Source organism: Henckelia pumila, chromosome 1 (assembly GCF_033568475.1).
Source record: "Henckelia pumila isolate YLH828 chromosome 1, ASM3356847v2, whole genome shotgun sequence".
Classification (NCBI taxonomy): domain Eukaryota; kingdom Viridiplantae; phylum Streptophyta; class Magnoliopsida; order Lamiales; family Gesneriaceae; genus Henckelia; species Henckelia pumila.
In genome coordinates, this window is record NC_133120.1 from 91,076,239 (window position 1) to 91,092,376 (window position 16,138).

General features: G+C 37.6%; 2 protein-coding genes and 1 pseudogene across 2 annotated transcripts; 2 read left to right on the plus strand and 1 right to left on the minus strand.

The window, feature by feature from the left end:
* Window positions 1-598: 598 nt before the first annotated feature.
* On the minus strand, window positions 599-5,441 carry LOC140875331 (mitogen-activated protein kinase 9-like; annotated as a pseudogene).
* A 904-nt stretch (window positions 5,442-6,345) lies between these two features.
* On the plus strand, window positions 6,346-9,873 carry LOC140874600 (uncharacterized). The gene is made up of 4 exons (XM_073277915.1): window positions 6,346-6,578; window positions 6,753-7,697; window positions 9,190-9,273; window positions 9,379-9,873. The coding sequence occupies exons 1-4, from the start codon at window positions 6,447-6,449 to the stop codon at window positions 9,514-9,516; spliced, it is 1,299 nt and encodes a 432-aa protein (XP_073134016.1). The 5' UTR covers window positions 6,346-6,446; the 3' UTR covers window positions 9,517-9,873.
* A 453-nt stretch (window positions 9,874-10,326) lies between these two features.
* On the plus strand, window positions 10,327-15,672 carry LOC140887211 (uncharacterized). Its single transcript, XM_073294315.1, has 4 exons — window positions 10,327-10,583; window positions 10,674-11,552; window positions 14,397-14,480; window positions 15,129-15,672. The coding sequence occupies exons 1-4, from the start codon at window positions 10,449-10,451 to the stop codon at window positions 15,372-15,374; spliced, it is 1,344 nt and encodes a 447-aa protein (XP_073150416.1). The 5' UTR covers window positions 10,327-10,448; the 3' UTR covers window positions 15,375-15,672.
* The last annotated feature ends 466 nt before the right edge of the window (window positions 15,673-16,138 follow it).

Genomic DNA, 16,138 nt, shown 5'->3' on the forward strand with positions numbered 1-16,138 from the left:
TTTGGATATTTTTTATTAATATGCATTTGGATTTTGTTAAGCATATAACTGTGGACAAGTTTCATCATTCATGTGCCTCAAGTATAAGTAATAAAACCAACCAATATTCATATTACAATTAAGATAATTTTTTTTTTCAAAGAGTCATTAGAAACAACAGTAAATTAAATAAATTTTAATTATTACAATTGTATTTTGTACACTTTATTCAAAGGTTTAGCTCATAGAAAAGGCAGATCGATCCATATATTTACATTTACAATATACAAATATAAATATAAGCAATAGTTTTAAACAAAAAATTTGCAAAGCAAATTCAAATTACACATTGAATAGAGAAGACTTCATAGTAATATAAAAACAAGCCAGCAAAAAGAAGGCAAACGGACCGTGATTTTTGTACAAACTGCAAGTAAAAATTCAGGAACCAAATAGTGACTTTTACACATTGTTTACGCTAATATCCTCATTTCTGGCCAACAAATCCATATATCGAAAGTTGTCCTTTCGTGATCTATAAACTATACCATCTGTTATAAGGAAAATTAGATCCTAAAATAAAGACAATGCCCTTGTGCAGGATGCAACGGTCGCTGCTGTTACTATCAACTTAAAACAAAGAAAGTATCTAAAAATGCAAGCAGAAAATAATCTCATGGATGATGTGATCTCCATGTTTTCAAGTATGGAGAGTGGCAAATTTCTCAGACAGTTCATCTTGCTCCGCAATGGAATCTACCTGCCAACCAATGTAAAAAGATAATATACCTTTGTATGCAATCAGAAACGAAGAGCAGTTAAACTACCTCAGTCTCTCTTTTTCCTTGGGCGCCTATACATTTAGAAGCACTGATACTTGCACTCTTTAACAAGCTCCGAGCGCTGTAGTTTGCCTTGTTTGGTCCATTTTGTTCACTTTCGTTTACAATTGTATGAAGAGTTGCGGTGACAGAAGCTGAAGTTCGATTTTCACAATCATTCTCTTTAATGGCCTCATCCTTGGATGCAAGGACACGCTCTCTGGACATAAAATGCGGATTTAGAGAGCAATTGCATTCAGAGCAACACATAAAATGCAGATGCTAAAATTGTAACTTGGTTGGATAAGGATTTAACATTCACTGTTTGCATATGGTCAGAATAAGAAATTTCTCTAATTTTAGTGATAATGCAGGGATTTTGTCTATTTAATCATTTAATTTCTCTGATCTCTACATTGTAAGAGAAACACCCAGCATAGCTTTGGTTTCTCCCACAAAACCGGGATTTAGAAACACACATCAATAAACAAGCCTTCTTTACCACCCCAGCCGGATACACTCACGAAATTAGACTGACAAATATGAAAAAAATTCACAGAACAAGAAAATCACATACACATAAGAAAGCGAGTGATTTCAAGCATTCACTGCTCTAAAACTACCAGTTGACATCAAAATAGTATCATAGTCAATCAGGTGATATTCGCAATATCACAACAGGATATCTAAATGCAAAAACTAGGCGGACACTACCGTCTAAAAGTAATATTGCTAACTTAAGTATGATAAAATATCCTTGTACAGTAGATTCAACAAGAAACATGTAAAAGTTGCAAGGGAAGTATCATATCCTTATCATAGACATACCTAGGTAGTGAAGAATTGTGCCGTAAGATATGAGAGCTTTTTTCGCCTTTACCATGATGCTCCTCGAGATGCGCAAACTGTCTCTTGAATCGATCAACACCACTAACAAAAGTCGGAGAAACCAAATTCAGTATCCAATCCTAAGAAAATGGCTCCAGCTGCCATCTCGAACTCAGACAAGAATATACATTTGAGCGAAAAAAATGAGTCATTCATACATTACAACTGGCCTAACCTTGGGTACATAAAGCCACTAGTCTGATCTCCATCACGAAGATACTCTAGTAACATCTGAGGGTGATACTCTAGTATCTGTTTGCTTGAGATTAAAGTTCTTGGGATTAATAAAAGAATTTAAGTCCAACAAACCACGAAATCACAAGGCTATTATGCTACAAGGCCAACCTCTCGATAAATTAACTCTCTAACATCATCTTTTGTCAATTTTCTCCTTTCAAACTCGAATTCAAGCTTTGATATGGGTTGAGTTGAAGGCTCGCGGTCCACATTTGCCATCCCATGAAAGTACGGATCTGCCAATGCCTGTAAGCATAATCATCCAAACTGTTCTCACATTACATACATGTTTGTGTGTTGTGTATTATTATAGAGTTATATATCACTATAAATTACTTCTTCGGCAGTTGGTCTATCTTTAGGATCAAAGGCGACTAGACGTTCCAGTATACGCAGGGCCAAAGGGTCAGCATTGGGAAATTTCTCAACAAATGGCACAGGCTGTTTCTTGCGCATGTTGCTGAGATATCTCCTCGCCTTTTCATTTCTGATCTGCCATTTTAATAGCAAAAAACACTGATACAAAGGTAATAGACAACACTGAAGAACAAATTAATTGTCGATTCCTTGGAACATGTTAATACAAGAAACAGAAACATTTTGCTTAACAGAACTTAACTAAAAGAATCCAGAAATAATTTATTTTGAAATAGAGTTAGTTTAGAATTAAATAAAATCAAAACGATGCAGTGGGATTAAATATCTAACCCTTGCAATAGATTCAGGAGGAGGGGTGCCAATCAGATCTGTAATCAAATCTAATTGGTGGACCACATTTTTCCCAGGGAACAATGGCTTTCCACTAATCATCTCGGCAAATATGCAGCCAATGCTCCAAATATCAATAGCCGGGGTGTACTGAAAACAAAGAAATTCCGCAACCATTTCATGTATTCTGCACAAATATTTCCAAAATCTCGATGCATAACATTCATAGCCTGCATACATGTGATTAAAATCTAGTTCATGTCGTACGGTCCTGTCTTTTGACAGCAAATATGCATGCTTGATCAATATTCTTGACAACTTATCTTGTAACTACAGATGAAAGATCCCAAGTCTGCCACTGATCATGTCCTCCCTATATAACACTTCAGACTTCATCAATGAGCAAAGTACCATTATAATGTAGCCTACAATTAACTTAAAGTTACTACCATTATTTTAAAATGCAACATGTGAAGTCTAGTTGAAGCAAGGAAAGTCCTGGTAAGACGAAACACGGACATAAGTGAATGGATGAGAAAATTTTAATAAACAGGCTAGTTAATACAATCAAGGCCTAAAACAAACTAATTCTGGAAAAAAATATATGCAATATTTATTTATGAAAACAATCATTAGCATTGACGAACTAGTGAAGAACTTCGGATAATACTACATATAGTTTTTATCACTAACCAGACAGTGTATGACTGAAAAGGGACTGTTGAGAGATCAGCTTACTTTTGAGAAAAAGGAGCCACATAACTCAGGTGCTCGATACCACCGAGTGGCAACATAGTCCTTCAACATATATGAACAAAAATGAACTCAATTGAGAGAAGTACAACATTACATGTCAAAATAGATCTTATAATGTATCATAACCTTCATCGGAATCAAACTTACAGTCCAGAATATCGCCGATGGGGCATCATTAAACGAGACACGGGCTAGCCCAAAATCACAAATCTTCAACTTACAGTCGGCATTGACCAGTATATTCTTTGGCTTCAAATCTCGGTGAAACACATTTGCTGGACAAAAGGATAATATTTTTCATGTACATGATGGAAGTTTCTTTCCGTGGTCTAGAAATTAGCGTATTCACTTTGCACTCATAGGATTGAATGACAAAGGTAGATAGAAGATGGCCAAATCCAAATTTGCATTCACAAGAATTGAATGACAAAGAATTAAGGTAATGTTACAAGATCATTCATCTGCCACACATTCTCAAGTATTAATTTGTCATTTAGTCGTTACCAATTAACATAAAGGTCAGTGGATAATAAGTCACATGCTGTAGTAGGAAGGAAATGAAGATTTCATGAGTAGATAGATGTAGAATACAACCTGCGTGAATATATTTTAAGCCACGTAGGAGCTGATACAAGAAAAATCGATAGTGTTCCGGAGTTAAATCGTCGTTAGCCTTAATTACTTGGTGAAGGTCAGATTCCATCAATTCAAAGATAACATAAATATCTTGGAATTCTCTCCGAGAAGGAGGAAGCATAATGTGCCTAACTACAACAATGTCCGGATGGCGGAGCAACCGGAGGAGCTTTATTTCTCTGAGGATTCGAGTGGCATCAGAAACATGCTCGAATACATCATCCATCTTTTTAATCGCAACTGTTTCTCCCGAATAGGCATCAATTGCCGAAGCTACGACGCCATAACTACCTTTGCCTACAACTTCTTGAACCTGATATCTACTTGCCTCACCATACTCCGTGAAGAAATCCTTTTCCAGTGCACTCTTTACAACAAAATACATACATAATCAATAAATAATTCGAGAAAAACAGAACAAAGAAAACAATCTCAAGAAGTAACCCCATTCTTCGACAGCCATTCCATTATATGTATAAAAAGTTAACATCAAAAGGCAAAGAACCAAAGTAATTAGCTTCATCGTATGGACCAGGGAAAAAAGAAACATGTTTCAAAAATCACCATGATATCTGGCCCTTCCGTTCGATGGACAAACAAAGTTCTATCGACTAGTCGAATAACACGTAGACAACCATGAAAAACAAATTATTTAACGTTTGACCTGCCCGTCCTTTCAACCAAATAATGTCTCTCTCACTTTTTCTGCATACAAGATCAGTCATTCAAAGAAGAATTTTCATTGGTCTAGAGTTTGATCAACGTTCAAATTGCGTCAACGGTGATCTGACACCTATCAGATTGATTCACACTTGAAACCAAACAAAAGCTGCCAAAACCAAGTTCGCCAGAGAAAAGCAGAAAAATAAAACAGTCCTATAACAATAAAGAGCCCAAGAACAAGGACAGGCACGCAGATCTACACGTTGCATATGGCAGAAGACAAAAATATCATAAAAAGTTAACCTTTTTGTGGGGTTCCATGGATGATGAAGAAGAAGAAACAAAGAATAAACCCTCTTCGATCAACTAAAGTTCTGAAACGTCAAAATCTTGAACAACAGTGATCTCCCCTTCTTGATTTTCTAGAGGAACTACCCCAGTGGGTTTCTTTCGTACGCATTAATTCTCGAAGGAGAATGAGATGTAACAGACGATGAGCTGCTATGAAGCCAGTTACGAACCCCGTCCACGAATGTCCCACCAGCCCCCATATAACTCCAACTGTTACGAAACAAAGAAAAAAATTCAATCTTTATTTTTTAGGCCTCGTGTCTTTCGATCCGCTTCTTGATTTTGTTCCACTCACACTCAGCAATGCTCGCTCTCTCTGTGGTCTATTATATATTTGCTTAAAAGACAGAGGATGATCAATAATGTTTTGTTTTGATTTATCAAGTCTTTGAATCTGATAGGTCATAGGTGCATTGGATTTGATTTTTCAACCAGTTGGCATCAACGTTCAATGACTGTTGGTGTTCTCTTTATTTTATTTTATTTTTTTATATATATTTTGTCTTTTGTACATTGGTGGTTTGCATGAGAATTGAGAATGTATTTGGTCCATATATGTTAAAATGAGAATAAATGTATGATCAAAGAACTCTTATCATGTCCCTAGGTGTATGATTTTATTAGCCATGCCAATTAATATGCTATTTAACGCGCTTAAAATATTATAAACTAATTAACTTATCATTGATTATTAATGTTATTATGCTTATAAAACAGTAAAGTTGGGAAAGTCAACTATCAGGTAGCATTCATGATTCAACAGTGTGAGAGTTGAATATCAGCCTTGAAGTAAAAAAAAAATAAAATATGAAAAATCAATTTCCCCTCGTCATGTTCAATGTCTCAAAATTCTAATAGTAAGTAATAATTATGAAAATAAAACTAGTAAGAAGAGAGAGATCCCATAAGTTGTACATCAAATTTTGTTGACATAACCTATTGATTTCGTATTATATAGGTCTATATATTTATGCTAGCTAGTTACTAATTTTATCAGATATTTATTAAAAAATATTACTTCTAATTTAAAATTAAATTACTTTTAATTACAAATATCTCGTAGATTTAACTGAAAATGAAATTGTTGCAAATGTGAGGTTTTATGGGAAATGGGTATGAGTTATTATAACAAATATAAGTGATCTAAGATCAAAATTAAATAAAATAACATAACATTAATATTAATAGAAACCAAAATATAGTATGTTTGGTTTTTTAAATATATTATTCAAATCCAGATCCAAAACTTGAAAATGTGTGGGGGTAAACAAATGAGTCACCACGGGCTCTAACGGTTCAATTCCTCCTCAACCCGTATCCGTTTTCGTACCCCTCTCCTTTATTCTCTCTCTCCCCCTCTCTCCCTCTCACACACACACAGAAAGCCTGTTTCTTGATTTCCTGCGTATGGCTTCAGACCCACCCACCATCGATCTAAATGTCCCGGAAGAAACCGCCGCCACCGCCGCAGCCACCGTCGCGGCAGCAGACCAAACGCCCTCCCTCCCTGCTGTCCCCAGTCACCCCCCTTATGACGAGGTGTTTTCTTCAAAATCCAACTTCAACCAAGTGTTTCTTTTTCACTTACGTCCTAGTCTTTGGATACGTTCTTTTTTCTTTTCTTTTCTTTTCTTTTCTTTTCTTTTCTTTTCTTTTTCTTCGTGGGTGTGTGATTTTATTATCTTCTTGTTTTTCATTTCGTGTTTTGTGCAGATGATAAAGGAAGCAATAGCGTCGCTGAATGAGGGAGATGGGTCGAGCAAGAGGGCTATTGCTAGTTACATAGAGACCCAACACTCGAACCTGCTTCCAAATCACGCATCATTGTTGAGTACCCACTTGAAGCATTTGGCAGATGACGGCCAGATTTTGAGGGATAAGAACTCGTACAAGCTTCCTAGAGATGCTCCTCCACCTCCTGTTTCCGTGAATGGGGCTGATTCTGTTGGGCAAAAGAAGCGACCGGGTCGCCCTTCTAAGCGGAAGCCCGTCCAAGATGCTGTGCCTGTTTTTGGTGAACAGTCCGTGCTCGAGAACCCCCAGCTGCAGAATGCGGCTACTGGGCCACTGGGTTCTGTGAATGTTGTCACTGGTCTGGTTGGTGAGCCTGTCGTGGACGGGACCCCCATACGCCGTGGACGTCCCCCTAAACTGGCGGTCAAGCGTGGGCGAGGTCGCCCGACGAGAAATGGTGGCGTCCAGGCTAGTGTTGGGAGGAGCAGGGGAAGGCCTAAGAAGAACGCTGCTTCCCCTGTCGTGGCCGGGACCAGCAGAGGCCGTGGCCCTGGCCGTCCGCGTAAGGTGGCTGATGTAGAGGGAGGGGTGGCAGATGTTGATGGTGGGACAGTGGGTTCTACGGCGATTGTGGCTGATACTGGTGGTCCGTCGACTGTAGCAGGTGGTGGAGTTTCTCAGGTGGCTAGGAAGCGCAGGGGGCGGCCACCAAATTCTGGTAGTAAGGCTAAAAAGCCTAGGGAGATGGTCACTCTTGGTGCGTCGACTGCAGCAGGTGGTGGACTTTCTCAGGTGGCTGGGAAGCGCAGGGGGCGGCGTCCGAAGGAGACTGGTAGCGAGGTTCAAACGCCTGCTAAGGTGGCCGCTGGGGGGCCAAGAAAGCCGAGGAAGCTCAGTGGAAAGCCTCTGGGACGACCCAAAAGGGTAAAGCTCTGATATTTTGCTGATTTTAATCGTTTATTTTGACTCTTTCACAATTTTTTATGAGCTGATGTTTACAAACTTGGAAGTATGAACGACTCAACTTCTGTGAAAACTACTGTTGGAGATTGTTGCTTCACCTGAGTGATAGGCAAAGGAAAATTTGTCATGCTTGCCTTTTTGTATTTCTTTTCCATTTCGTGATGAAAATGAAATCACCAGATGGAAAAGTAACTGGTGGCTTTTTCTCCGAATCTGGGGACCTTTTGACAATTCAAATGCATCGTTTAGTTCCTTAACAAAGTTAGTTCTGGCAATAAATCCAACTTCAAGAACTGTGTTAAGGTGAATAATGCCATTCTTTCATGGCATGTATAAAAAAAAGAAATGAGTCTACTTATGGGGGAAAGAGAAAGAAAATGAGAGTGTAAAGTTTGGTTTCAATTGAAATGGTGGCCTAGTATTTAGAACTGAAAAAACATTATTTTGTATTGATTTATACTAAATACGAGAATTTCATCTAATCTGATCTTAAGCTATTGATTTGGACCAACACAGGACTCTAGCCTTTGCATCCTAGACTTTGGGATTAGGCTAAAGCAAGGCTCCTTCTAAGTTTATAAATTTTGCTGCAGGTCATTGGACCTTTTTCATTCTCTGTAACAAAATAATTATTGATTTACAAGCCAACCAAAAATTACAAATCCAATACCAACAATCTAGTTTTGTCTTGGTGACAGGATCTAATTGTTGTTTTGTGTTCTATTTCATGTACAATATTTTATGATTTTTGGATTATATTCGGGGAAACTTAGGATTCAGTCCCTGATGTCAAACATAACTTAGGATTTAGTCCTTGTGTAAGAAAACTTAGTTTGAGTTCCCCGACCCCCAACATGTTTTTATCATTTCAGTTTCATGACATTTTTTAGGTCTAAATAGGTACATGTCCTTGAAATTGTTGCATAAATTTATTAGTTTTGCATGTCAATAAAATTTAATTGGGCATATTATTTATGTCATATCTAAGACATGAAATCTAACACAGTAAGTAAGTACAGGTACAGATGGTTGAGATTATAATACCACTGTACAACTGAATTAAATTAGGTGTACAATTATAATTTATGGGTATGAAATGTTGACACTTTTTTGGACTAATATAAGGTACATATTGTTGAGAATATGGTGCAAATGTATGCATTTAAGGTACCAAGTGAATTAAATTGAGTATCGATCAAAAAAATTGGGTATATGTACTATAGATTTTGGATTTTTGAATTCAGGGAGAGTTGAAATTAAAAAACATTTCAGAGCAAGCAGTTAAAACTAAGTTTTTTTTACACAGGGACCGAATCATAACTAATGTTTGTAAGTAGAGACTGAATTGCAATTAGCCCTTAAATTAGACTAACACCTTCAGTTTTACCTTCATATACATATCCATATTGCTGAACTTGTTTATGTTTTGTGCTTGCTTGTCTATGGTTGCTAGACTGCATCAACAGGGGGTAGTCAAGCTCCACTCAACCCACAGCAATTTGCTGGCCTTGATCCCAATGGAAAACTGCAATATTTTGTAAGTTTTCTACATATATTTTAGGTGTCTGTTCCATTGAAATACATGAGCGATGAAATTTGCATTTATTGTCTAATAAAAATTTCGTTTTTGAACTTGCTGCAGCAATCAAGGATCAAGCATTCCGTGAACATCATAAAGCCACACTTGAATCGTGCAACTGCCACCACCGCGCTGCGAGAACTAGAGAGTTTAGCAGAAATGGATGTGAATGCACCATCGAACGTTCCACCCCAAAGTTAAATAGATATACTAACTAGCGGAAGGAGTAAGCTTTAGTACTAACAAACAGTTGGAAGACAAATAGCCAAAAAATTCATTACATATGACGACAGTTCCGTGGATGAAGAATGTTCAGAAGGTAGGAGAGGAGGATACTTATGAAAACTTGATTTAGGACAAAGCCTTTTTCATTTGAGATTGTTTCTAGTCTTTGTGCTGCTGTTTTTATCAGGAATTATTGTGTAGTTTCGCCTTTCGTAGTTTCATTTAAACCATGCTTTATACATTTTGTTAATCGAAATCCTTCTGTCTCAACTGAGATCTAGTGTTCTTGAGGCAGAGGTTTCATGCTTATATCACAGCAGCATTTTATGTCGAATGAGCTCGCATGTTTCGACGATATATTTCGTTATATCATGTCTAAACCTAGGGCATTCTGACATATTATATTATGTTTTGCCGGCCGGCGACCGGAGGTACCAAGGTTAGATTATGGTGCACCGGGATATTGCAGGGGGTGATTTAGAGATAAAATTTTTATTCGGTTAAAATCGAACGGAACTATCCAAACCAAACCAATAAAAAAATTCAACTACACAAGTTTCAAATTCTGTTGTTTGATGAATTTGATTTCAAACACCGATCTAATATGGGTATTTTTTTGTTCAAATTCAATCACCTAAGATATAGTTTGAAAATAATATATTTTAAAAATATTTAAATTTCATATTTAATTTAATAATAGGTGAGCAATAATTAAAAAAAAAAAATGAGATAATTGTTTTTTTTTATATTTATTTTCGGACAAAGGCAGGCTCCAATGATGTCCAAATTCTGGGCCGTAACGGAAACCTTATTCATCCGTAAATCAAATCCTATCCACTCCCCAATTCCTCTTTTCACTAAAAACTTCACCTTCAATCTCACTCTCTCTCTGCTTCAGATTTGCGTATATGGACCTACCTCTGGATCCACTTTCGTCCACCGAACCCATGGCCCCCGCGGCCGCTGCTCCCCATCACTCGGCGTACGCCGCCAATCCAACCCCCACCAACCCTGCTGCTCACAATCACCCACCTTATGCTGAGGTACTTTCACTGATAATGAATTCCTTTTTTCCCGGTTCTTTCTTCAATTTGTTAGAATTTTTGTTGGTTTTTGTTATTTTTTTTTCGTAGATGATTACGGCGGCTATAGCGGCGTTGGATGAGCGGAACGGGTCGAGCAAGAAGGCTATCGTTAAGTACATAGAGTCTCATTACTCGAACCTGCCGCCGACTCACTCAGCTCTGTTGACTCATCACTTGAAGCGGTTGAAGAACAGCGGCCAAATTTTGATGGTCAAGTACTCGTACAAGCTCGCTAGATCTGGTGTTTCATCTACCGTGTCTGCAAACGGCACCGTTACTGATTCTGCTGCTTCTGTTGGATCAAAGAAGCGGCCTGGTCGCCCTCCGAAGGCCAAGTCCGTTCAAGCTGCCGTGCCTGTTTTTGCTCAGCAGGATGTGCCAATGAATGATGTTCCTGCTGTTGTCCCAGGGATGGTCGAACAGCAGAATTCGGCTGTTGGTCCACTGGGGTCGCCTCATGCTGCTGTTGTCCCGGGTGGTGGGCCTTCAGTGACTGGGGTCACAAGAGGCCGCGGTCGTCCGCCTAAACAGGGTGCGTCAAAGCTTCGACCCCAAAAGAGTGGTGGAGTCCAGACTGGTGTGGGGAGGGGCAGGGGAAGGCCAAAGAAAATTGCTGCCCCTCCTGCTGCGCGGGTGAAGCGACTAGGCAGGTCACGTGGGCGACCACGGAAGGTGAATAATCCGGAGTTAGGAGTGGCAGCTGGTGGTGGTGGTGGTGGTGGTGGCGTGGTGGGGACTCTGGCGGGTTCTGCTGCTGCTACTGATGGTGCCCTGCCTGCAGGGAGTGGAGTTGTGTCAGAGGCAGGAAAGCGCAGGGGGCGACCACCAAAGGCTGGTGGTGAGGCAAAACGGCCTAGGACGGTGGCTATTGGGGAGCCCAAGAAGCCGAGGAAGCTCGGTGGGAAGCCTTTGGGCCGGCCGAAAAAGGTGAAACTCTTATTAAGATAGTGTCGATTTTAAGTATCGTGCTGGTAAACTTTTCGTTGTTATTTTCATCTTAACTGCTGCAAGGGCAATATCAGTTTATCTTAAACCTGCAAATTTAGGCCAGTTCTTCAGAAGCTGTTGTTTCCATTGAGTGCAGGTCGCAAGAAATTTAGCATGGAGTGAGTGCATTTTTATGGTTAGATAGACTAGTAAAATAAAGTTGAGAGTGGGCTACTACTAGGACTTTCAATATGGTTGGATAGTTCTAATGTGCTGCTTGTTTTTCATCACCATTATGAGATGTTCTATTTCAGGACCTGTCTCTTGTTGACTAAATCTGTTCAAAAGTTTTGGCCACTTATCTCATTTTGAAATATTCGCACGCAAAACTATAATACAGTTTTGAGGTTTAGTTGTGGTGGGAAGAGACTATTGTATTTAGGAAGTAACAAATTCCTTCATAAAATAACATACTAGGTGTGAAGTGCCCATTTTATCCACTCTTCATACATGAGTATGTTTACCTCAAAATATTGCTAATGCAAGAAACCGGTGATTTGCGAAGCTAAAATAATGTTTTTATAAATTCTGATGCCAGTGGAAAATATTTTTAAATGTTGATAGCAAGTTATGTAAGTATTACCAAATGCCAATTTTGTAGTCATCTGTCATTTAGTATTTTTCTTGCCTTCATGTGATAAGTAACGCACCACACCATGCCATATCGTTAAGACTGCTTTATTCACTCGGCGACAAATTTAGTTGCACCAACCTAACTCCCTTTTAAGACAATAAATTGTGGTGAGAGAAAACTAGCTCATTTAGTGTTTGCGTAATGTGTAATCTTCTTAGTGTTTTAAGGTGCAAATTACTACTTGCGTAATGTGTAATCTTCTTAGTGTTTTAAGGTGCAAATTACTACTTATGCTTCTCAGTATCTGAGTTGTCGTTATCAAGAAATGTTGTCTTCATCAATTGACTTTATTATCTTGAGACGAGGTTTTGCTGATTTAGCTCCCATTTTAAGCATTAACTAATTATTTCTTCACATGTTTTAATAACTATCATTGCCTGTAAGGTATAAATTAACTCCCATTGTCCACCATTCAAATCTGCTGCTAAAACTTCTAAAAATTTTGTCTCACAAGATCTAGCTATCTATATGGATGGTTATACACATGCGATTTTAATATCTTTAACTATCTTAAAAAATTGCTAATAACGTAAAGAATAACTTAAATTGTTCTTAAAAATGCAGATCTAAGTGGGTAATTTCGCAGTTGAGTTGGCTGTTATGTTTTGAAGATAGTGTGTCCTGTGTATAATGTATTACTAAATTGGGTTTTTTTTTTATTTATTTTGTTGACTTTTCGACTGCCTAAACTTGCCCGCCTCGCCAGCCTCATCTCACCTTCGACCGCCTATATAACCGCCTCGGGCAATCCGGTGCGGTCAATGGCTGACGGCCTAGGTGGCCGCCTCGACCGTGGTTTAGAACACTGGATGACCATAGAACAATTCAACTGCATGCATAGTTTTTTTTTTTTTTGTGGGGGTGGGGTGGGGTTGGGGGGGGGGGGGGCAAATAATGGGTAACAAGAATCTAGTCATCAACACTAGTCCTCTGTGTAGCAGCAGCGGGAGTGTAGAGTTTGTGTAGTTAGCAATAGAAGGATGTATTGCTGTCGTATTACTATTACATAAATTGTGAAGCTTGAAACTTGGGTTGGGGTAAGAATCGGTCTCCTGCGGAGATGGATCGACCTAGTACATACTTGCAGTGAAAAGTAGTAATTTAACATAAAAAATAATATTTTTTAACGAGTCAGGTTGAGTTGGAGATCCGTTTCACCAAATTGGCAAATTGACCCGTGAGTCTGTTTCATAGGAGTTTTTGTGTTTGAGTAATTATAACTCTATGCTAAGGCCGCTTATGTTAACTCACGTGCATACATTTATCACTGGATGTTCTTTTATCCCACTCAATCGGCTCTTTGAAATGGATTCCTAAGTGGACAATCCCAAAATGTTTCTTAGTTTTGGGATAAGGGGGTGTCCACATGGGTGTCTAATGTTGGCATTTTGATTTTTAAAGAAATTTTGTTGGATAATGTCCAATGGAGATTATATTAGAAACCAGGATTGATTTTTAGTTTCATTTTCTAGAGGAGACATTTTTTATTGCAAATATTTCATTCAGAAGTTTGTTTCTGTCCGAATATATAGTCCAATATCTATATTTAGTAATATTTAGTTATTTTTTTACAAATGCCCCCTTTACATTAGTTACTTCATATCCTATTTAAACAATGGATATTGGTTGATGAAACATTTGTTTATGAAATTTGTTTTTCCAATAATTTTCTTAATGTATGTGAAGCGTGAACAACACAAATAGACTTATATATATGGGACAAGAAGGGGGTATTTAGTTAATTTAATTTAATTTAATTGCACATCATTGTGTATTATAGAATTTATAAATATTGGGTTAAACTACAGAACAATAATCTAGTATTTTGGGAAGAAATAAAATTAAATTACGTGATTGTGTTAAGAGAGATGAAATTAAAGTAAGATTATATGTTTCTGGAAAATTGTATTGGAGAATGGAGTTTATGTCTGGTTTTATTTGGGTGAAATTGAAAGTATTTTGAAAAAGAGATATGAACACATCTACCAGACTACCACATAATCTGTAAAGGTCTTTGTGTATAATTTTTATAATTATATCACGAGTTTCTTGATGAGCACGCAAGAAATCCTCGTTGCTTCTCTTGCTAAGGTCAAGGGCAATCATTTATGTTACTAAAAATTTTTGCCTTGGTTTTGTATGATTGCTAGCTTGCATCAGGAATCGTGAACCAACCTTCAGACAACCAGCTCCTGATGGCCTACCTTGATGTTAAAGGAAAGCTGGAATATTTTGTAAGTTGGAGAAATGTTTTAGCTGTTAGTGTTATTTATGTATTCTTTGTGGTGGATCTGGCAGCCTTGATTTATGGGCACTTCAAAAAATATCCATGAAGTGTCAAGACACAGCATGTTCAGAACCTCATGGTGCACCTAGATTGAAGGATTGATTTGAAATCTATTTGATATTTTGATTGCTTGTCATTTGTTAATTTGTATAATATAATATATAATGGTAATTGTAATTGATTTGAGCAATGTGCAGCATGTTTAAGATATGACAGGATTTTTAATTTGTTCTTATAATTACAAAATAAAAAATATAACCTATTAGTGATTCTTATTTCATAAATATGTTGAAAGATAATTTCAGTTTTTTGATATTTAAATAGGCTGGTTTTTATATTCCCAGCGGACCAGTCTGGCTATGTTACTGGCTTTTTTGAAAATACTTATTTGACTATGTATTAAACTTTCAAGCGCACCAACATATGTCTGAGTCTTGCACATCGTCAATTCAAATGTATTCACTTGCTTGTCTGTTCCTTTTTTTTTTTTTTTAAATGTGCATATCGTGAGTGTCTGTCATACTGTCTCTTTCTTTCTGCCCAGTAATTTCTTAATCGTGTGCTAATTGGGGAGTGTATTTAAATTTTTTTGCAGCAATCAAGAATCAAGCAAACAGTTAGCGATGTCAAGCCATACTTGAGCAATGAAGCTACAGCAAGTGCACTGCAAGAACTAGAAATTCTAGCAAATATGGAAATCACTTCGTTGAATGTTCATTCCCAACAGCCGCAGCCCCAGCCCCAGCCCCAGCCCCAGCCCCAGCTCCAGCCCCAGCCCCAGCCCCAGCCACAGCCACAGCCACAACCCCAGCTCCAGCCCCAGTCACAGCCCCAAAGTTAACCGTTGCTAATTTTCTGACTGTCTGAATGGACTCGGGTGTATCTACTAGATGGGACATTGGCAATCGTGTACTACTGTACGGGATAGTTTTCTTGAATATGATCGGTTCCTTGTGTATTTATGTGGATGATTAAGAATGTGACTTGTGTATGTTGATGTTCTTGCTGTGTCTGTAGCTACACTAATTAGGAGAACTGCAGTGTAGTGTCTTGTCTTGGTTCCATGTGTATTGTACACCCTCTTTGTTGGTTCCCGTGTTGAATCTTTTAATGTTGTCTAGATCACATCTTCATGTTTAGTAGGATCTTTTGTGCCGCATTTTAATCTGTACGTTGGTATCACCGGCGTAGATCCAGCACGAATAGCGATCTACGAAACTCGAGATTGATCGCAAATAAATAAAACTTTTAGGTTGTCCTTGGATGTAGGTAATTGGATTTGAGAGTGGATTTCAAATAAATGGATTTGTAAATCCATTGATTTGAATTTTTTGTTTATTAAATCTCTTGCTTGAAATAACATGTAATTTTAAAGTGAAATTTTAAATTCATTGATTAGTTGCTTGGATAATAAATTTAAAAATTTCAAATAATAGAAAAATTTTAATATATTATTCTTTATTTTTTATATATATTTTGAAATTAAAAGTAATATTATGATTATAAAATAACCATGTTTAATTTAAAATAATATAAATTTAAGTTTTATTTATTTTAATTGGATTAAATACTATATTTACATAAATAAACTTTAAACCAAATATT

Excerpts from the sequence above, each read along its gene's own strand:
- LOC140874600 (XM_073277915.1), top strand. The coding sequence starts at position 6,447 with ATGGCTTCAGACCCACCCACCATCGATCTAAATGTCCCGGAAGAAACC. Across the intron at positions 6,579-6,752 it reads GTCACCCCCCTTATGACGAG|ATGATAAAGGAAGCAATAGC; the intron begins GTGTTTTCTTCA and ends TGTTTTGTGCAG. Across the intron at positions 9,274-9,378 it reads ATGGAAAACTGCAATATTTT|CAATCAAGGATCAAGCATTC; the intron begins GTAAGTTTTCTA and ends AACTTGCTGCAG.
- LOC140887211 (XM_073294315.1), top strand. The coding sequence starts at position 10,449 with ATGGACCTACCTCTGGATCCACTTTCGTCCACCGAACCCATGGCCCCC. Across the intron at positions 10,584-10,673 it reads ATCACCCACCTTATGCTGAG|ATGATTACGGCGGCTATAGC; the intron begins GTACTTTCACTG and ends TTTTTTTCGTAG. Across the intron at positions 11,553-14,396 it reads CTTTGGGCCGGCCGAAAAAG|CTTGCATCAGGAATCGTGAA; the intron begins GTGAAACTCTTA and ends TATGATTGCTAG.